Raw genomic sequence first — 22,316 nt, 5'->3', positions numbered from 1 at the left:
TTTTTCCAGGTCACGTTGGGTACCCGCCATGGTTTATGGTTTACCTGATAAGCTAGTATATCATATTTTACCTTTAAAAAACTCTTACCACTATTAACTTAACTCATATATATACAATACTTACAAGAAGATATATATATAATTTTATATACATTAACATTCTTGTTACACATACATAAAATACTATATTATATTTGACCTCCTTACTCCTCCCTACTATATTATTGACACGCATTGCGTACATGTATCCCAGAATCAAGTTGGCTCCTAGGCAAAAGCCCATCTCCACCTAGTTTATCTGTTTTGGCGTAGAACCTCTACAAAGCTAGCCTAAAAACATATGTGAGGTATTATACCAGTGCCAATACAAGGCAGCTGCTGTCAATTCCCTTCACCAGGCCTGGGTTTACATTATCTGTTTGTGCCGAAAGCACAAGTCCCGCACCCACCAGACGTAGTGCAATAACAGTGGGTACCGACAAGAGAATTACTAGTGGAGAACTTCCACAAATTATCCTCGCTACCACTGAGAAACAGTAATTATTATATTAAACAGATATATACAACACTTGTTTTAAATATGCTCAGAGTATCTGAATTCCTGAGAACCAGGAACACAATATATAATTAAATTACATACAATGGACAATTAACAACACTGTCTGGTCTGTCCACTAGAACTTTCAAACCTGCAGACAAGCACAATGAGAAAGCTACTAAATGTTTCTCATAAACCTTGTGTTTCACAGAAACCAATCTTTACAATAACAATTGACATAAATCAATGCAACATTAATTAACAGAAATCAATGCAACATTAATTAACAGAAATCAACACAATAACAATTAACAGAAATCAACACAATAACAATTCACATAATGTGTAAACAATTCATACATACAATGTGTACATTTGTCATTTGGGTGAGCTTCCATCCCGGGTTGCCTCCTGGATTCTCATCCATATGCAAATACAATGTGTACAGAAAGAATGGGGGGGGGGGAATTATGCTGTAAGTAAAGCAGCACAAAATTTAAGTCAGCATCCAGTTGACACTAATAGCCAGTGCAATGATGACTCAGTTTGGTGTGACATAAGCACTGGGTAAACACAAATGAGAGTACGAGTGTGTTATAAGTCTAATGACTGTAATGAGTACAATGAACAACTATACAGAGAAATAGTGGGCCAGTACATCAGAATATCTTATAATGGGGTTAACTTTTCAGATATTGACTGAAACTACATCAGAATATCTTATAATGGGGTTAACTTTTCAGATATTGACTGAAACTACATCAGAATATCTTATAATGGGGTTAACTTTTCAGATATTGACTGAAACTAGTGGGTTGGTCACTCACACAAGACTTCTGTAGATTCATTGGATGAAATTTTTCTACAGCGCATGTTCATCAAGAGGCAACAAGAGAGGACATTACTCTCGATCTGATTATCAGCAATAATTATTCATGCATTAAGAATCTGCAGATAAAATAATCACTAGTGGCAGTGATCACAGTGTATTGATGTGAGATTTACTTAAAGATGTAACTACTATCAAGAGAATAGGGAAGTGTTTTTGCTTTCATAAAAGTGACTACATTGGTCGCAGACAGTTTTTAAATTATGCAGTGGAACCAACAGATGATGTTACAAAGCAACTTCTAAATGGTAAGCATTTGAAGATTTAATCATTGAATGCTAATAGGCTTTTCATACCAACTAAGAAATAATGTTCAAAGTTTAGGGCTAAATGGATGTCAGATGAACTAATGAGATTCATGACAGAGGAGAAAAATATTTGAGATGCATATAAATTATCAGTGCACATAGAAGCTTATCATAGATATAAACTAGCCTGAAAATAAGTCAGAGAAGAGGTTAGGCAAGCTACAGCAGATTATCTGAAAACTTTTGCAAAGGCAAAGACTTCTTTACTTATGTAAACACTAGAAGGAAAGGAAGGGGGTGAATCGTATTGGTCCACTTGATATTTATGGTTTAACTGTTAACAATCCTGCTGAGGTCTGACAAACTGAATAAGTATTTTGCATCTACATTCACACATGAAAAATTCTTTAGGAAAGTGAATGCCAGATGTTTATCAAACTCTAACAGGGAGCTAAATGATTTTGTAATAACGGAGAGGAAAGTGGAAGAGAAATTGTCAAAATTAAACATAAGAAATCCCCAATTATGTATATAGGGGAGTATGTTCCAGGGAAGATAATGAAGTCATTGGTTAAAGAAGTAATGTGAACCATATAGCCAAGACTAGTTTTACTTAAGGCACAGCATCGGTTTGTTGTTGTTGGTATGAAAATTTCACGACACAAGGGCAATTGTGGCCAATATGTGTCTGTCAGCGTCATTACAGCATCGGTTTGTAGTGGAGAAATCTTGTCTGACCAAACTGATGGATATTATGAGGCAGATACCAAGGAACTGGAGGCAAAAAAAAAAAGAAGAAAATTGTCATATACAGTCGAACTTGTTAATAACAAGCATCAAGGGACTGACAAAATTTCCTCGTTATAATCGTTACTCGCTATATCAGTGATGAGTTAAATCTAACTCCTATTTTTTTAAATTCTCAATAACTTGATAAGAATTATTAGAGATAAAAAATAATGTAAGTATATACAGGAACTCCCCAACTGACATAATACTCAACTTACGGAAATTCGACTTTACGCAAGTTTTTGCCAGCCAGCGCAAACTTAAAAAAATCGGGAATGCATATTTTGCATCCTGTAGGAATAAATGAAGGTATCGTGAAAATATCGTAATGTAAACCTACTAACACATTTTTTTTGTGTGTGTAATTCGTTCCAAGTCCTTGGACATTGAAAATTTCGCTATATTACTAAGCTATTTATCTCTCTAAAAGGTCATATTTATAATGGAAATTGCACTACCCTTTCATCGTTATCACATGTTCCTGTTAAAGAATCAATTTTAAACACCTTTGTGATAATTTTCTAAGGCACGTTTCTGGAGGTCACGACCAGAAAACAATAAAAACATTTGCACTTTCTGGTTTATTGGGCTTTTCTGTTAGTACATCTAATTATAAACGGGTAGTAAACTCAATCTTATTACATTTGCAATAATACCGAGAGCTGCAACTGTGTGGATTTTTACACTATTATGGTGAAATGTGATCCCCTTCACTGAAATCTTCAAGCACTTCCAGTTGGTGGGGCTGGATGGTGTTGCCCTTCTCTTGTGGTAGCCTTATGGAGGACAGCGGCACTTTCTCCACTGTCTTGCTCGGGAGACTGTCTCCAACTTTTCGAACCGACCCCTCTGCCTAAGGCCTGAGCTGTTTGTTATTTGGTTTTTAGGAGCATTAGCAACTAAGGCCATATTGCTCCGGTCATTCCCTTGACCTTTCCGCATCCTCCGCATTTGGTGGTGATGGGCTCGAACCCCGGTCTAATCAAGAAGCATGTGCTACGCACTGCTGCTCCTTCCCACCTGGCTATGGAGGCGCCCTAAGGCCTGAGCGCGAGTGACTTTATCCTGCACCACACTCAATGCAGTATGAAAAATATTTCTCTGCGACATCATCCATATATGGAGGTGGACTTGTTTGGCTTCGGCTTATGTCCAGTGGTTTATTTAATTTATTTTAGTTCTTGTGAGTGACACCAGATGGCGCCAATATCTGCCTCAATGAAGGTGGGTCCGATGGGGTAACTTTCGCGATGTGTTGTTTTTTTTTTTTTTGTTTTTTTTTACAGAGCCATGTTCGCTTCCACTAAGGCGGGATTTGAACCTGGGTCCATCAGGCTGGTAGTCCAGTATCTTAACTACTGGGCCATCACACCCCTTTATTATTATTATTATTATTATTATTATTATTATTATTATTATGGTGCAACGAAGCCTGAGGCTTATGCTGCACCAGCCAAAAAAAAAATTTCTGAATTACCGATAGAGAGAGAGAAAATAGAAGGGAATCACCAAGAGAAGAATGATGATATCCAGCTCAGGACCCTGGGGGTGCCAAGCCAATACCAGATGTGAGTCCCTGGGGTTGCCCATATGCAAAGTACTGCATATGGGCAGCAGTAACCCCAGAGTAACATACCAAATGAGTGGTACTACATTCAAGGGAAATGAAAAAGACATGGGGATAATTGTGCAGTCGGATATGAAGTTTTCTGAGCAATGCTGTCTGCATTGCTCAGAAAACTTTGAGTCGCCCCATGAGCTGCCCTGGCAGCATTGCTGCCAGGGCGACTCATGGGGTTTTTCTCAATGATATAGAGGAATTTTTCTAGCAGAGATAAGGAGGTAATTATCCCATCATATGACAATAGTCAGGCCATATCTTGAGTACAGTAAACCCCCGCTATTCGCAGGGGTTACGTTCCTGAGAAATGCCGCTAATACCGAAAGCACGAATACTGAGTTATGGCTCCCATAGTAATAAAGGGGTTCCGTTCCAAAGTATGAAATATATATGAAAAACTAGTCTAAAATTCTGTCTATGTATGTATTATATGTACCTTCATAATATGACTATGTACACAGACAGTACATAGTGAAATGCAAGCATATGGCATCGAAATGAAAACAAGAAACAAATTAATATTAAATGTAATATTTATTAGAAATTTCAAACAAATCTTTCAAACCAGCACCTTTGCTAGCTAAAAAACTTATCCCGCCAGTGCTATCACCAAAGATAAAGCAGGTCAGCTTTATCTTTGGCCGAAGGGGCAATAGAACCATCTGGATTTGACAGATCTGAGAACAGAGATTAGAAAAAGTTGGGCCAATAGCTTTGGCAAGAGACCAGAATGCTCGACTACCAAATGGATAAGAAAGAAGTTTTCTTCTCTTAGCCTGAAATGAAATCTAGCTTGTTTAAAATCTAGTTTGGATCGATTGATAGCTAATTTACAATTGTTGCGAGTTTTAGTGTAGGCAGAAATCAAACCTGGAGATTTGGATACAAGCCAATTACGATATACAACATTCTTCTCTTAAACAGCCTCAGCACATTTATTGGAAAACCAAGGTTTAGATAAAGGACGAAATTTTAAAGTGGAACACGGAATAAATGATTTCATACCTACAAGAGTAATTTCACTGACACACTCTAAGCAGATGTTGACATAAGAAGATTTGAAACAGTAATCTGAACAAGGAAAAAAAAGGCAAGAAATCTCGCAGATCATCACATTCTTATAATGCCAAACAACACAAGGTTGAGAACTGCCATGAGAGAAAGGCTCCATTGGAGAAAAGAGACCATCAAGTTGTGATCTGAGGTACCTTGAGGACCACTCACCTCAACCATATACTTGGCAGGGTTGTTTGTGAAAAAAAAGATTAAGATTGTTGATTGTGCAGTTAAGACTGTCTGATATTCTGGTAGGTAAACAATCTGTAAGAAGTCATTAGTAACTGCAAAAGCCTCAGCATCTCAACCAGCTTGGCCCATGTGACAAGAAAATGGATGCCAACTGAGGTTTTCAACATTAAAATCACCAAGAAAAATTACCTCACTGTTAAGAAAGATGAACTGAAGAAAGTCAAGTTTCAAAGAGAGGAAGTCAAAGAGTTCCAAATGATTAGTGGGGTTGGGAGACTGATAGCAGCAGCATATGAATTTGACAGAAATGAAATATAAAAATGTCAAGCCAGAGGCGATTCCAAATTGCTAAGTCTCTGACAGGGAATATCAGAGCAGACACATGCACAAGTACCACCTTTGAAGCAAAAGGAAATATGCAGCAAATAATTAGGACAACAAAGATGGGCATTGGTTGAATCAACCACTGGAAACAATTGAGATACTGTCAGGAAAAAGTATGTGGGGTTTGGCAAACTGTAAGTGGATATGGACATCATTGAGATTGGAACTGATATCATATATATTTGTGAAATAAACAAGAATGTGTTTGGGAGGTTAGATCTTTTTGCAGATTAGTTTGTTCTATTAATTTGACTATTCATGATATTCAGTAATAAGAAAAGGTGTTGTAGACATGTTGTATGAATTAATGAAATTTTTGGATATAATATACACTGCAACTTGACATAAAATGGCCTCAAAATCGCCCCCCCCCCACACTCACATACACACCATTCAGACCCTCTCCAATCATTATCTGGCACAGCAGAGGCAGCAACAAAGATTATACACTAGCTGATCCAGAAACCTTCTAGAGAGTTACAGCTGCTAGGTGGCCCAGTGGCCTATCTATCCAGCAGCCAGCCTGTAAACACTGTTTTATAGCAGCACCCATGAAATGAAAGGAAGATTGGATCTTGCCATGATGTCCATCATAACCCAAAAGACATCAATCATACTGCATTATGGAAGAGGTGGGGGTTGCCAGAGCTAGAAGTGCCATATTTAAGGACTTGCACATGGGGTATATCTAGAGTTATTAATAGTCCCAACATTATGAAGGTGCAAGCAGAGGATTTGGTTGTTGCAAAACAACCGGACTTTGTTGAAATTCGTTCCACTTAACTTGAGTGTCACCTGAATATCAGTTCCATCAGCATCAGCATTTTAGACTCGCAGGTAGAAGCCCAGCTGTCACAGACATTCTCTCACATAACTGAGAGAATGTCTGTGACAGCCCCAAGGATCAAGGAATTATCTTGGAAAACTAGAGAAATTGTAGATATGCTTTCAAAGCTACCAAGCACGATGCTTACTGTTAATGAAATATATATTTGTAGCATTGTGCAGGTTTGAATGCATAAATACAAAATTTTCTATCTCCATGTAATTTTGGTGATAGCAAACACCAATAGCATGGTTTTTCAATATTCGGATATCTTCCACTGGAACAGTAATAACTTTAAATATAAGGATTTGCCACTATCACCATGAAGCCAATAAATTAGAAGCAGCAGAAACAAAATTTGGCTTTGAAGAAATTAAGGACACATCACATGCTAAAATATATGTGTGGGAAGAAGTTCAATAAGCCACATGGCATGTATAGTAAAAATGAATGCTGAAATAAAATAAGACACAGTTGTAAAACTAATAATTTCTTAATAAAAATTCTCTTTCTTACCTTCAGGTATCGCCTGTACACTCTCACTGCTGTTTCTGGAATGTTGCACTTGCATACAAACTGCAGATATAATGGCCATATTCTATGATGCTGAGTAATAGGTAAAGCTCGTAAAGCACGATCAAATACTCTTCGTGTGCGAGTTGTGCAGTGCTGATCCATCAGGAATTGACAATAGTCTAACCATATTCGTGGCATCTAATAAAAAAATAAAATAAATTAAAATAAAGCAATGTAGAATTGACTTTTGCACTGAAATTTATTTTCATTTAATTATTGTTTATATTATCAAAAATGTATATGATTTTTGCTTTAAATTCAGCATATGCAACTTTATTTTTATGCAAACCCTGAATAGTACAAGCACATAGAAATTCATATTTAATGCCCTGAATATAACATATTTTAAATACCATGTTAATGGTCTTTAAAAGTTACAAAATAATCAAAATATCAGAAATGATAAAAAGAGAAACATAAAATGTACTGTTTAATCAATAGCAATGGCAGTTCAGAGATAGCTCCAAATATATAACATAATAGCAATATGTATAATGGAACAGCAGGAAGTTAATGAACAGTAGTTCTCAGCGTTCTTGTGGGCCTATATGAGAGCTTGAAGGACAGGGTGGATGCCCTCGAAGAAACTAAATTGAGGGGCCCATCAAGCTCTCAGCTGCCCACATCAACGCCACAGCTTGCACTTGGGCATCACGTGACACAGAGGCAACCCCCAAGGCAGAATGCGCTGGTCCTACAGGAACTAGTAGTTGTTGGTGACTCTATTGTCAGGGAAACGGGGAACATGCTTTGTAAAAAGGATAGGTGGAACAGGACCAGAGTATGTCTGCCAGGGGCAAAGGTTGATGACATTGTAGAGCGAATATCATCTTTTAAGGGCACAAAAGGTGATATAGTTGTACACGTTGGCACTAACGATATTAAGAGTAGGAGACTGGCAGAATTACTTAACAAGTACAGGTCACTGTTGAACAAAAGCCGAGAATTAGGGTTGAATTTGAAAGTGTCTGCAATTCTGCCCAGACACGATAGGAGGGAGTATATGATGAGAGCCTTGTCGATCAATTCGGCCCTGGAAAGATTGTGCAAGGCTCAAGGGGTAGAATTTTTTTCAGCCTGGACTGTACTTATTAACAGGAGAGATTGCTTCTACAGGGATGGGATACACTTAAATAGAAAGGGTGCAAGAATATTTGCTGATGCTATCGAGGCAGTGTTAGGTGGGTCGGAAAACTGCTAGCTTGGGGGGAGACAAAGACCAGTAGATTGACAGTAGCCACTGGCAGAGGTGAAAGAGATTCTTGCACTGCTTCTATTAGAATGAGCAGAAGCCTGAAAAACAAGATGCATGATACTTCAGAGACTGCTGGGAGCCATTGCGGTAAAAGTAAACACATGGGTTGTGTTAGGGTAGCTAAGAATAGAAACAGGTGCAGGTATACTTGCATGTACACCAATGCTAGGAGTTTAGTAAATAAATTTGATGAATTTGAGGTATTGCTAAAAACATCAAAGGCAGATATTGTTGGGATATCAGAGACGTGGTGTCACACAGATATAAGGGATGCAGAACTGGAATTTGGGGAGTACGTCTACAGAAAGGATAGACAGGATAGGAAGGGGGGAGGGGTTATGCTATTAGTTAAGAAACATAAAAACCAAGGAAGTGAAGCCAGTCGACATCGCTGGACAGTGCAGTGTTGAGTCAGTTTGGTGTGACATAAGCATTGGGAGATCAAAATTGAGAGTAGGAGGTGCTATAGGCCTAATGACTCTGATGAGTATAATAAGAAACTGTACGAGGAAATAGAGTGGACCAGTAAATCAGAGAGTCTTATAATGGGAGATTTTAATTTCCCAGATATTTACTGGAATTTGGGGGCTGGTCACTCACACACTAGCAGGGCTTTTGTGGATTTATTGGATGATTGTTTTCTACATCAGCATGTTCGGGAGGCAACTAGAGGGAGTAATACTCTTGATTTGATTATCAGCAGTGATTCTTCATGCATTAAGAATCTGCAGATAAATGAACACTTGGTGGCAGTGATCACAGTGTGCTGAAGTGGGATTTACTCAAAGAGGTAACTACCATTAGGGGTAAAGGGAAGGGTTATTGCTTCCGTAAAGGCGACTACGATGGACTGAGACAGTATTCAAATTCTATACAGTGGGACCAACTGATGACGTTACCAACAGCAAATTCAAAATGGGAAGCATTCAAAGAATTAATCTTGGAAGCTACTAGGCTTTACATACCAACTAAGAAATATTGTTCAAGGTTTAGGCCAAAATGGATGTCAGATGAACTAATGAGGCATATGGCAGAGAAGAAAAATGCATGGGATACTTACAAATTAACACATGACACAGAAGCCTATGATAGATACAAGTTGATATGCAACCAAGTTACAAAGGAGATTAGGCAGGCAAAGGCAGATTACGAGAAATCCTTGGCAAGGGATGCAAAGAAAAACAGCATAGAGTTCTTTACTTATGTAAACTCTAGAAGGAAGGGGATGAATCAGATTGGTCCACTTGATATTGATGGGTCAACTGTTAATGATCCTGCTCAGGTAGCTAACAAACTAAATGAATATTTTGCATAGACATTCACACACGAGGAGTTATTCAGCGAGGGGAATGCCAGAGGTGTATTCATCTCTAGCAGTAAGCTACAGAATCTTGAAATAACTGGGAGTAAAGTGGAGGAGAAACTGTTGAAGATAAACACAAGAAAGGCACCCGGGGTGGATGGGATCTATCCAGTTATATTAAAGGAGGCAGCAAAGGAAGTAAGCAAACCCTTAGCCATAATTATGAGAGCTTCCTTGGACTCAGGGGAGGTACCCATAGACTGGAGATGTGCAAATGTGACCCCAATTCACAAAGGAGGATCAAAGGCTGACACAAGTAATTATAGACCTGTGAGCTTAACTTCTGTTCCAGGAAAGTTAATGGAGGCACTGGTTAAAGAAGCACTGCAGGATCATTTAGACAAGACTTCAGTTATAGCTTGGACACAGCATGGTTTTGTTAAGGGGAAGTCTTGCCTGACCAATTTGATTGGATATTATGATGCAGTCACAAAAGAACTGGATGAAGGGAATAGCTTTGATATTATATACTTGGATCTTAGAAAGGCTTTTGATACTGTTGCACATGGAAGACTGCTACACAAATTGGAGCAGTGTGACACTGGAGGCAAATTGCTGCTATGGATAAAGGGGTGGTTGAGGGGGAGAAGACAGAGAGTGGTAATCAATGGACACTGCTCATCGTGGACTAATGTTATTAGTGGAGTCCCACAGGGCTCAGTGTTGGGTCCATTATTGTTTTCTGTATTTATAAATGATATTGATGATGGTATATCAAGCTTAATGTCCAAGTTTGCAGACGATACAAAGGTTGGCAGGGTTGTCAAGGACACTACTGACACTATGCTGCTGCAACAGGATCTGGAAAGGTTGAGCAAATGGGCTGAGAGGTGGCAAATGAAGTTTAACATTGACAAATGTAAAGTACTACACATGGGAAACAGCAACCCCAGAGCAACGTATCAACTCTGTGGTACTACACTGACAGTGGTAGAGGATGAAAGGGACTTGGGAGTGGTTGTGCAGGCAGATATGAAGTTCTCTGAGCAGTGCAGACGGGCTGCAAGAGTAGCTCATGGAGTATTGTCAATGATATACAGGAATTTTTCGAGCAGGGATAAGGAGGTGATTATTCCCTTGTATAAGGCAATGGTCAGGCCACACCTGGAGTACTGTATACAGGTCTGGAGGCCTCATTTCAAGAAGGATGTAGAGCTGCTGGAACAAGTACAGAGAAGGGCAACAAGATTAGTGAATGGAACAAAGGGGTGCTCTTACGAAGAAAGGCTTAAGTTTTGCAAATTACAGTGTCTGGAGACTAGACACCAGTGAGGTGATCTGATAGCGGTGTATAAAGCCTTAAATGGTTTGAGCATGCTCAATGCTGATGGGATTCTTCCTCTAGCTCAGAATAATCACCTGAGAGGGCATAAATTGAAATTGAGGAAAGACAGATGTAGGATAGACGTGCGGAAATTTGCCTTTAGTCAGCGGGTGGTTGGTTGGTGGAACAGACTTCCATCCCTTGTAGTGGAGGTTGATAGCCTAAATAAGTTTAAGGCTCAGCTGGACAGGTATTTTGAACGAACAGAGGGGTGAAGTGGAAGTGGGTTTTTTTTTTTTTTTTTTTTTTGGCTGATGCTGCATAAGCTTGCTTTCTTGCATCAAATGCCTCTACTAATGCTAATGCTAGTACATGAAGACAATGGCACACAAGGTAATTTAAGCTAAGGCAAATGTGTTGTTTTCGTATGACACAACTCTCCTTCTAAGGTATTACACATGCCTACTTTATATAAAACTCACAAAAAGTGCTTCTCATAAGATTTGTTTAGAGAAAATAATTTCAAATTATTTCTCTAAATTAACTACTAGTCTTGCCTGACTATCAGATTAGCTGATACAATCCGAACTCTTGAGAAAAGCCTAATATCATTTTCTCAAGGGAAATCAATGATTTTGCTAAAATCTAACCAAAAATAATTTTCTCAAAAAACTTAATATAGTCAGATCTCTATATAACGAAATTGATCGTTCGCTTGAAAAAATTCATTAAACAGAAATTTCGTTATACAGAAATATACCTTTTCAACAATGAAAAATACTGTAATTCAACATTCAGAAATATAGTAAAAAATGGAAATAAATCAGAAATAAGTGGGAATGAAAAAATTTTTTAACATTTTAAAACAATTAATTTATTAATATATTCATATTAAGAAATGACTACTTACATGATGGCACAATATATCAGTACACTTTTAAGAATTATTTCATAAAATATTTGGTTATTTTTTGTTGTACACTGGATTTTACTGTACATCGTTCATAAAAATGTTCACATTTGTTTAAACACTCAAATATATTTTCTGGCACATTTTCTTCACACTGAAAGCTGCGACAAAGTTTCAAATGCTGCCAACATTTCATGTTCGGAAGGTTTAATATTGCCCTCCCCCTCATTTTGATCCAACTCATTGTTAATATTGTCATTAGTTCTTTGAATACTCTACAAAATGTTGGAGTCACTTGGATACTATGACATCATTATCAACTCCTAAAAATTCGTCAAGAATAATATATCCACTGATCAAACCTCTCGCTCAGAGTTCTTCCCAAGATTGCCAATGTCTTGTAGTAGTTCATCCCTCTCACCTCTGTTAATTGGCATTTTAACAAAACCTGCTTTCGCAAAACAATTCTTAATCTTTGTTTCTGTCACATCTTGACTCCACACTTTTGCCAACTCTGATATGCACATCCGCAAATCTAAAAAAAATCTATAGGTTGGTTGGTTTCTATTCTCGGTATACTTTTTTTCGGTATGTGCCTTCAGTAGTGTATTTTCAAATTCTTGATAATGGTTTACTGGCTGCAGTTTAGACAAAGTATTCAGAGAGAAGAAAACAAGCTTCATAACTTACAAGTTTCAAAATTACCAAATGAAGGTTGGCGGGGCAGTTGTCAACAATCAACGCTATTTTTCTGTTTTCTTCGGTCATCTTTCTATCAAAATTTAACATCCACTGTTCAAAAATTTCATTTGTCATCCAAAATTTTTTGTTGCAGTCCAACTCTAACAACTTTACTCCTTTGAAACATCACAGTTGTTTAGTTTTGCCTATTACCAAAAGCTTCAGTTTTCCATTACTATTCATATTTGCACAAACCAAGAGTGTAATTCTCTCCTTACTATTTTTACCACCTAAACATTTATCACCTTTAAAAATCAGTGTCTTGTACAGTGAACAATAAAAAAATAGACCTTTCATCAATGTTGAATATGTCTTTGGGCTTGTAGTCCACCATAATTTTTTTCAAAACTGTTTGTTTCTAATGGGTACAGTCTCCTTCGATTACAACTCCACTCTCACAAGAAATAATTTTTTCAAGTAACCAGGATGCTTTTTAAATTTGTCCAGACAACCATGACTGCCTTGGAATGTTTTATGCCCCAGAAGAGATGTGTGCTCTATAGTCTTTTCTTTTATTAATGGCCCTGATATCACAGCATGTGTTGGTCTCAAATCAACTTCGCCCACTTAAAATCGGCTTCATCTAAATCTTCATACAGGCATAATTTTGCAAGCTTCCAACTGGGTCCCATTTTCTCAAACAGTTTGAGAAGTGAAACTTGGTTTTTAAAACAGTTGACACACTACTAGTAGGGATACCAATTTTAAAGCGATTTTTTTTTCCTCTCTCTTTTTTTTTTTTTTAAATGCTCCAATCTACACTATTAAGCACCCACTTTTTCCACTATATTCAAGGATTTCCACTCAGACATTGTAAGGTTACTTGCACAGCAGCTAAAACAAAACTGATTTAGGGACCATTTGCATCTGCCATGTAACCCCAGGGGCTCACATCTGGTGAGTATGGGCTTGGCACACCCAGGGTCCTGAGCTAGATATCATCATTCTTCTCTTTCTTGGTGACTCCTATACTTCTGATTCTCTCTCTCTCTCTCTCTCTCTCTCTCAGAAATTTTTTTTTTAGCTGGTGAAGCATAAGCCTCAGGCTTCCTATATGACTAGTTGCTGTTGTTATTTGGTTATTAGGAGCATTAGCAACTAAGGTGATATTGCTCCGGGATATGCGGGGGTCATTCCCTGACCTTTCCGCATCCTCCGTATTTGGTGGTGACGGGCTCGAACCCCGGTCTAATCAAGAAGCGTGTGCTACACACTGCTGCTCCTTCCCACCTGGCTACGGAGGCGCCTATATGACTAGTAATAATAATAATAATAATAAACAGACGGGTGAAATTTATCTAAAGTGTGGATTACTCATTTTTGCCAAATAACAGATGAATTAAAGAGATAAATACTGTATAATCCAGTGAAAAACTTTTAATAACAAATGGCACAACTCTGTATCTGTTAAATTTTTGTCTCTAACATCTTTATCCCATTAGAATTTGCTGATGAAGAGGCCCATTTAACCCTGAAAGCTTCACGCCATTTGTTATTAAAAGTTTTTCACTGGATTATACAATATTTATCTCTTTATGAAATGTAATCCAGTACAACAGGCCCATTTATTTTCAACAGACAAATCTCTGGGATAAAGGAAAATCACTCTATCCTGATTCTCAAATAGTGTGCTTACAGAAGAAAACACGTTGACAAGAGCCAATGTCCATATTGAAAATATGCCTTAATGTTTGTCAACGAGTGTGGACACAGATAGCAGCTGACCAGCATGAATTCTCAGTATCGTAGATACAGTGGTTGTATAGGTTTTACAGGCACCACTAAATTGTGGAATGTTTTACCTCTTAAAATCTAATAGGATTAATTCTTAATCCTTTTAGCTCTTAATTCATGCTTGCTACACATCAGCTGTACTGCCTCAAGGCCAGAGGTGCAGACCATGTGTACCCAGTTGTCTCGAAATCAGTTCGTTATATGGAAACTATTTTCAATGTAATGACAAAGGAGAAATCAAAAACATTCACTAAATAGAAAAATTCCCTACATGGAAGTTCATTAAAAAGAGGTCTGACTGTATTTACTTTCTAGAAACACTTTATACACTAATAAAAATACTTAAAATGCATTATTTTTAAATTTTTAATATATAAGGATTCTGTATGCTCTTTGCAGACATATTTCTGCATCATATATAAACTTTCCTGTTTTTCTTGCCTTTAGCATGTGATATAGCATCCTTTCTGAGTTATTAGTGACTCCACTAATGTCATTCGTTGAGTCCTCCAGGGTTCGGTGTAGGGCTCATTGTTGTTTTCTGTATTTATCAATGATATTGATGAGGGTATATCAGGCTTAATGTCCATGTTTGCAGATGATACGAAGGTTGGCAGAGTTGTTAATGACAGTATGCTACTGCAACAGGATCTAGAAAAGTTGAGCAGATGGGCTGAGAGGCGGCAACTGAAGTTTAACATTAACAAATGCAAAGTACTGCATATGATTAGCAGTAACACCAGAGTAACAGACCAAATGTGTGGTACTACACTCAGGGAAGTGGAGAATGAAAGACCCGGGGATAATTGTAATTTGATCAGTCAAGTAATCAGTCGTGGAAGTGATGTCATCCGCGGTTTCCACCAGAGGCACTTCCCATGCTCCCACTACTAGTAGTGTGATTAGTGCATGTGAACGCATTATTCGTGACTGACCAGTATGATATCTCGTCGAGTCAGGAGGGGATCGTGCCTCTATCACCATATAATGTCAGGGGGGGTGGACAGATGGAGCTTATTACCCCCTTAACCATGCATATAAGTGTATGTGTATAAGGTCTATCTAAAAAAAAAAAAACGTAAAAACCTCGTCATCATGCCTCCCCTTACAATGATACCTCAATACGATAGTGTCTGGAGTTCTTTTTAGAATTTTTGAATAGTATGACGTCACAATCATACTTTCTGAAGTTACTACTAAAGTAAGTATGATTGCAACAATAAAAGTATTTGTCATATGACTGCAAGAATAGAAGAATTTGTGATATGACAGTAACAATACAAATATTTGCCAACAAATTATTTTTTTCGTCTCGCATTTTTGTTACATTCCATTGTTAGATTTCCCTAACAGCTGCGTATGTTGTTTGAACTACCAGATTGGTACTTCAATCGACACTGTTTTCTAGAGACATTTAGATGTACACGTGTAACTGCAAGTATACGTCTCTTACTTTAGTTATCATAAATCCATTGTAACACTTCCAGAAATTATGAAAATTTACGAATATTCAATAAAATATTTACAATACAAAAGCTCTTATTTCATAATCAATATGCACACCCAAGGTCCTGAGCTGGATATCATCATTCTTCTTTTTCTTGGTGATTGCGTTTTTTTTTTTTTTTTTTCTTTCTTTCTTTCTCTCTCTCTCTCTCTCTCTCAGGATAACTTGAGAAAATTTTTTTTTGGCTGTTCCAGCATAAGCCTCAGGCTCTTCCTTGCACCACAAGGCTAATAATATTAATACTAAATCAAAATACTATGTATATAAAGTGCTTAGCATCATAATACACAGCCATTTCTGAATAAACAGAAAATTTTTAAGGTGGCATCGTTTTAGGTTATATCTCATATTGTGAATGCCTTCACAACGAGTTGCCATGATATTGCACTACTTCGAATAAGTAACGCTTCACCTAAGGAGAAGACTAGTGTTACTTATTCTCAGATAGGTACCACCACCCAGACAGCACTGTTTCAGGGCTATTTGGCCCTTCGTCAGTGAGTGGGTAGGTACCCAAGTGATGCAATGATGGCAAAACAGTTATGAAGTATAACTCCACAATATGAGAGATGCCTGATGGTGTATGATGTATTTAGACTAAGGCGCATTTAGGGCTAGAGCCTCAAGCTGCGAACAAATTTAGACTATGTATATAAAGTGCTTAGCATCATAATACACAGCCATTTCTGAATAAACAGAAAATTTTTAAGGTGGCATCGTTTTAGGTTATATCTCATATTGTGAATGCCTTCACAACGAGTTGCCATGATATTGCACTACTTCGAATAAGTAACGCTTCACCTAAGGAGAAGACTAGTGTTACTTATTCTCAGATAGGTACCACCACCCAGACAGCACTGTTTCAGGGCTATTTGGCCCTTCGTCAGTGAGTGGGTAGGTACCCAAGTGATGCAATGATGGCAAAACAGTTATGAAGTATAACTCCACAATATGAGAGATGCCTGATGGTGTATGATGTATTTAGACTAAGGCGCATTTAGGGCTAGAGCCTCAAGCTACGAACAAATTTAGACTATGTATATAAAGTGCTTAGCATCATAATAGTAGTGCAATATCATGGCAACTCGTTGTGAAGGCATTCACAATATGAGATATAACCTAAAACGATGCCACCTTAAAAATTTTCTGTTTATTCAGAAATGGCTGTGTATTATGATGCTAAGCACTTTATATACATAGTATTTTGATTTAGTATTAATATTATTAGCCTTGTGGTGCAAGGAAGCCTGAGGCTTATGCTGGAACAGCCAAAAAAAAATTTTCTCAAGTTATCCTGAGAGAGAGAGAGAGAGAGAAAGAAAGAAAAAAAAAAAAAAAAAAAAAAACGCAATCACCAAGAAAAAGAAGAATGATGATATCCAGCTCAGGACCTTGGGTGTGCATATTGATTATGAAATAAGAGCTTTTGTATTGTAAATATTTTATTGAATATTCGTAAATTTTCATAATTTCTGGAAGTGTTACAATGGATTTATGATAACTAAAGTAAGAGACGTATACTTGCAGTTACACGTGTACATCTAAATGTCTCTAGAAAACAGTGTCGATTGAAGTACCAATCTGGTAGTTCAAACAACATACGCAGCTGTTAGGGAAATCTAACAATGGAATGTAACAAAAATGCGAGACGAAAAAAATAATTTGTTGGCAAATATTTGTATTGTTACTGTCATATCACAAATTCTTCTATTCTTGCAGTCATATGACAAATACTTTTATTGTTGCAATCATACTTACTTTAGTAGTAACTTCAGAAAGTATGATTGTGACGTCATACTATTCAAAAATTCTAAAAAGAACTCCAGACACTATCGTATTGAGGTATCATTGTAAGGGGAGGCATGATGACGAGGTTTTTACGTTTTTTTTTTTTTAGATAGACCTTATACACATACACTTATATGCATGGTTAAGGGGGTAATAAGCTCCATCTGTCCACCCCCCCTGACATTATATGGTGATAGAGGCACGATCCCCTCCTGACTCGACGAGATATCATACTGGTCAGTCACGAATAATGCGTTCACATGCACTAATCACACTACTAGTAGTGGGAGCATGGGAAGTGCCTCTGGTGGAAACCGCGGATGACATCACTTCCACGACTGATTACTTGACTGATCAAATTACAATTATCCCCGGGTCTTTCATTCTCCACTTCCCTGAGTGTAGTACCACACATTTGGTCTGTTACTCTGGTGTTACTGCTAATCATATGCAGTACTTTGCATTTGTTAATGTTAAACTTCAGTTGCCGCCTCTCAGCCCATCTGCTCAACTTTTCTAGATCCTGTTGCAGTAGCATACTGTCATTAACAACTCTGCCAACCTTCGTATCATCTGCAAACATGGACATTAAGCCTGATATACCCTCATCAATATCATTGATAAATACAGAAAACAACAATGAGCCCTACACCGAACCCTGGAGGACTCAACGAATGACATTAGTGGAGTCACTAATAACTCAGAAAGGATGCTATATCACATGCTAAAGGCAAGAAAAACAGGAAAGTTTATATATGATGCAGAAATATGTCTGCAAAGAGCATACAGAATCCTTATATATTAAAAATTTAAAAATAATGCATTTTAAGTATTTTTATTAGTGTATAAAGTGTTTCTAGAAAGTAAATACAGTCAGACCTCTTTTTAATGAACTTCCATGTAGGGAATTTTTCTATTTAGTGAATGTTTTTGATTTCTCCTTTGTCATTACATTGAAAATAGTTTCCATATAACGAACTGATTTCGAGACAACTGGGTACACATGGTCTGCACCTCTGGCCTTGAGGCAGTACAGCTGATGTGTAGCAAGCATGAATTAAGAGCTAAAAGGATTAAGAATTAATCCTATTAGATTTTAAGAGGTAAAACATTCCACAATTTAGTGGTGCCTGTAAAACCTATACAACCACTGTATCTACGATACTGAGAATTCATGCTGGTCAGCTGCTATCTGTGTCCACACTCGTTGACAAACATTAAGGCATATTTTCAATATGGACATTGGCTCTTGTCAACGTGTTTTCTTCTGTAAGCACACTATTTGAGAATCAGGATAGAGTGATTTTCCTTTATCCCAGAGATTTGTCTGTTGAAAATAAATGGGCCTGTTGTACTGGATTACATTTCATAAAGAGATAAATATTGTATAATCCAGTGAAAAACTTTTAATAACAAATGGCGTGAAGCTTTCAGGGTTAAATGGGCCTCTTCATCAGCAAATTCTAATGGGATAAAGATGTTAGAGACAAAAATTTAACAGATACAGAGTTGTGCCATTTGTTATTAAAAGTTTTTCACTGGATTATACAGTATTTATCTCTTTAATTCATCTGTTATTTGGCAAAAATGAGTAATCCACACTTTAGATAAATTTCACCCGTCTGTTTATTATTATTATTATTATTACTAGTCATATAGGCGCCTCCGTAGCCAGGTGGGAAGGAGCAGCAGTGTGTAGCACACGCTTCTTGATTAGACCGGGGTTCGAGCCCGTCACCACCAAATACGGAGGATGCGGAAAGGTCAGGGAATGACCCCCGCATATCCCGGAGCAATATCACCTTAGTTGCTAATGCTCCTAATAACCAAATAACAACAGCAACTAGTCATATAGGAAGCCTGAGGCTTATGCTTCACCAGCTAAAAAAAAAATTTCTGAGAGAGAGAGAGAGAGAGAGAGAGAGAGAATCAGAAGTATAGGAGTCACCAAGAAAGAGAAGAATGATGATATCTAGCTCAGGACCCTGGGTGTGCCAAGCCCATACTCACCAGATGTGAGCCCCTGGGGTTACATGGCAGATGCAAATGGTCCCTAAATCAGTTTTGTTTTAGCTGCTGTGCAAGTAACCTTACAATGTCTGAGTGGAAATCCTTGAATATAGTGGAAAAAGTGGGTGCTTAATAGTGTAGATTGGAGCATTTAAAAAAAAAAAAAAGAGAGAGGAAAAAAAAATCGCTTTAAAATTGGTATCCCTACTAGTAGTGTGTCAACTGTTTTAAAAACCAAGTTTCACTTCTCAAACTGTTTGAGAAAATGGGACCCAGTTGGAAGCTTGCAAAATTATGCCTGTATGAAGATTTAGATGAAGCCGATTTTAAGTGGGCGAAGTTGATTTGAGACCAACACATGCTGTGATATCAGGGCCATTAATAAAAGAAAAGACTATAGAGCACACATCTCTTCTGGGGCATAAAACATTCCAAGGCAGTCATGGTTGTCTGGACAAATTTAAAAAGCATCCTGGTTACTTGAAAAAATTATTTCTTGTGAGAGTGGAGTTGTAATCGAAGGAGACTGTACCCATTAGAAACAAACAGTTTTGAAAAAAATTATGGTGGACTACAAGCCCAAAGACATATTCAACATTGATGAAAGGTCTATTTTTTTATTGTTCACTGTACAAGACACTGATTTTTAAAGGTGATAAATGTTTAGGTGGTAAAAATAGTAAGGAGAGAATTACACTCTTGGTTTGTGCAAATATGAATAGTAATGGAAAACTGAAGCTTTTGGTAATAGGCAAAACTAAACAACTGTGATGTTTCAAAGGAGTAAAGTTGTTAGAGTTGGACTGCAACAAAAAATTTTGGATGACAAATGAAATTTTTGAACAGTGGATGTTAAATTTTGATAGAAAGATGACCGAAGAAAACAGAAAAATAGCGTTGATTGTTGACAACTGCCCCGCCAACCTTCATTTGGTAATTTTGAAACTTGTAAGTTATGAAGCTTGTTTTCTTCTCTCTGAATACTTTGTCTAAACTGCAGCCAGTAAACCATTATCAAGAATTTGAAAATACACTACTGAAGGCACATACCGAAAAAAAGTATACCGAGAATAGAAACCAACCAACCTATAGATTTTTTTTAGATTTGCGGATGTGCATATCAGAGTTGGCAAAAGTGTGGAGTCAAGATGTGACAGAAACAAAGATTAAGAATTGTTTTGCGAAAGCAGGTTTTGTTAAAATGCCAATTAACAGAGGTGAGAGGGATGAACTACTACAAGACATTGGCAATCTTGGGAAGAACTCTGAGCGAGAGGTTTGATCAGTGGATATATTATTCTTGACGAATTTTTAGGAGTTGATAATGATGTCATAGTATCCAAGTGACTCCAACATTTTGTAGAGTATTCAAAGAACTAATGACAATATTAACAATGAGTTGGATCAAAATGAGGGGGAGGGCAATATTAAACCTTCCGAACATGAAATGTTGGCAGCATTTGAAACTTTGTCGCAGCTTTCAGTGTGAAGAAAATGTGCCAGAAAATATATTTGAGTGTTTAAACAAATGTGAACATTTTTATGAACGATGTACAGTAAAATCCAGTGTACAACAAAAAATAACCAAATATTTTATGAAATAATTCTTAAAAGTGTACTGATATATTGTGCCATCATGTAAGTAGTCATTTCTTAATATGAATATATTAATAAATTAATTGTTTTAAAATGTTAAAAAATTTTTTCATTCCCACTTATTTCTGATTTATTTCCATTTTTTACTATATTTCTGAATGTTGAATTACAGTATTTTTCATTGTTGAAAAGGTATATTTCTGTATAACGAAATTTCTGTTTAATGAATTTTTTCAAGCGAACGATCAATTTCGTTATATAGAGATCTGACTATATTAAGTTTTTTGAGAAAATTATTTTTGGTTAGATTTTAGCAAAATCATTGATTTCCCTTGAGAAAATGATATTAGGCTTTTCTCAAGAGTTCGGATTGTATCAGCTAATCTGATAGTCAGGCAAGACTAGTAGTTAATTTAGAGAAATAATTTGAAATTATTTTCTCTAAACAAATCTTATGAGAAGCACTTTTTGTGAGTTTTATATAAAGTAGGCATGTGTAATACCTTAGAAGGAGAATTGTGTCATACGAAAACAACACATTTGCCTTAGCTTAAATTACCTTGTGTGCCATTGTCTTCATGTACTAGCATTAGCATTAGTAGAGGCATTTGATGCAAGAAAGCAAGCTTATGCAGCATCAGCCAAAAAAAAAAAAAAAAAAAAACCCACTTCCACTTCACCCCTCTGTTCGTTCAAAATACCTGTCCAGCTGAGCCTTAAACTTATTTAGGCTATCAACCTCCACTACAAGGGATGGAAGTCTGTTCCACCAACCAACCACCCGCTGACTAAAGGCAAATTTCCGCACGTCTATCCTACATCTGTCTTTCCTCAATTTCAATTTATGCCCTCTCAGGTGATTATTCTGAGCTAGAGGAAGAATCCCATCAGCATTGAGCATGCTCAAACCATTTAAGGCTTTATACACCTCTATCAGATCACCTCACTGGTGTCTAGTCTCCAGACACTGTAATTTGCAAAACTTAAGCCTTTCTTCGTAAGAGCACCCCTTTGTTCCATTCACTAATC

At 37.2% G+C, this 22,316-nt stretch overlaps 1 protein-coding gene across 2 annotated transcripts in view; it reads right to left on the bottom strand.

Annotated features, from left to right (window-relative positions):
* Window positions 1-22,316, bottom strand: part of fand (Pre-mRNA-splicing factor SYF1 fand) — a 385,689-nt gene that overhangs the window by 292,670 nt on the left and 70,703 nt on the right. For both annotated transcript variants that reach the window (XM_090368673.1, XM_090368674.1), the window contains one exon: window positions 7,060-7,257. In XM_090368673.1, coding sequence (XP_090224799.1) covers window positions 7,060-7,257 — 198 coding nt within the window. The remainder of the gene's footprint in view (window positions 1-7,059; window positions 7,258-22,316) is intronic.

Source organism: Mastigoproctus giganteus, chromosome 2, assembly GCF_048544385.1.
Source record: "Mastigoproctus giganteus isolate SK-2022 chromosome 2, ASM4854438v1, whole genome shotgun sequence".
Taxonomy (NCBI): domain Eukaryota; kingdom Metazoa; phylum Arthropoda; class Arachnida; order Uropygi; family Thelyphonidae; genus Mastigoproctus; species Mastigoproctus giganteus.
The sequence above is the reverse complement of the archived record's forward strand: the minus strand, read 5'-3'. Positions and strand labels throughout refer to the sequence as shown.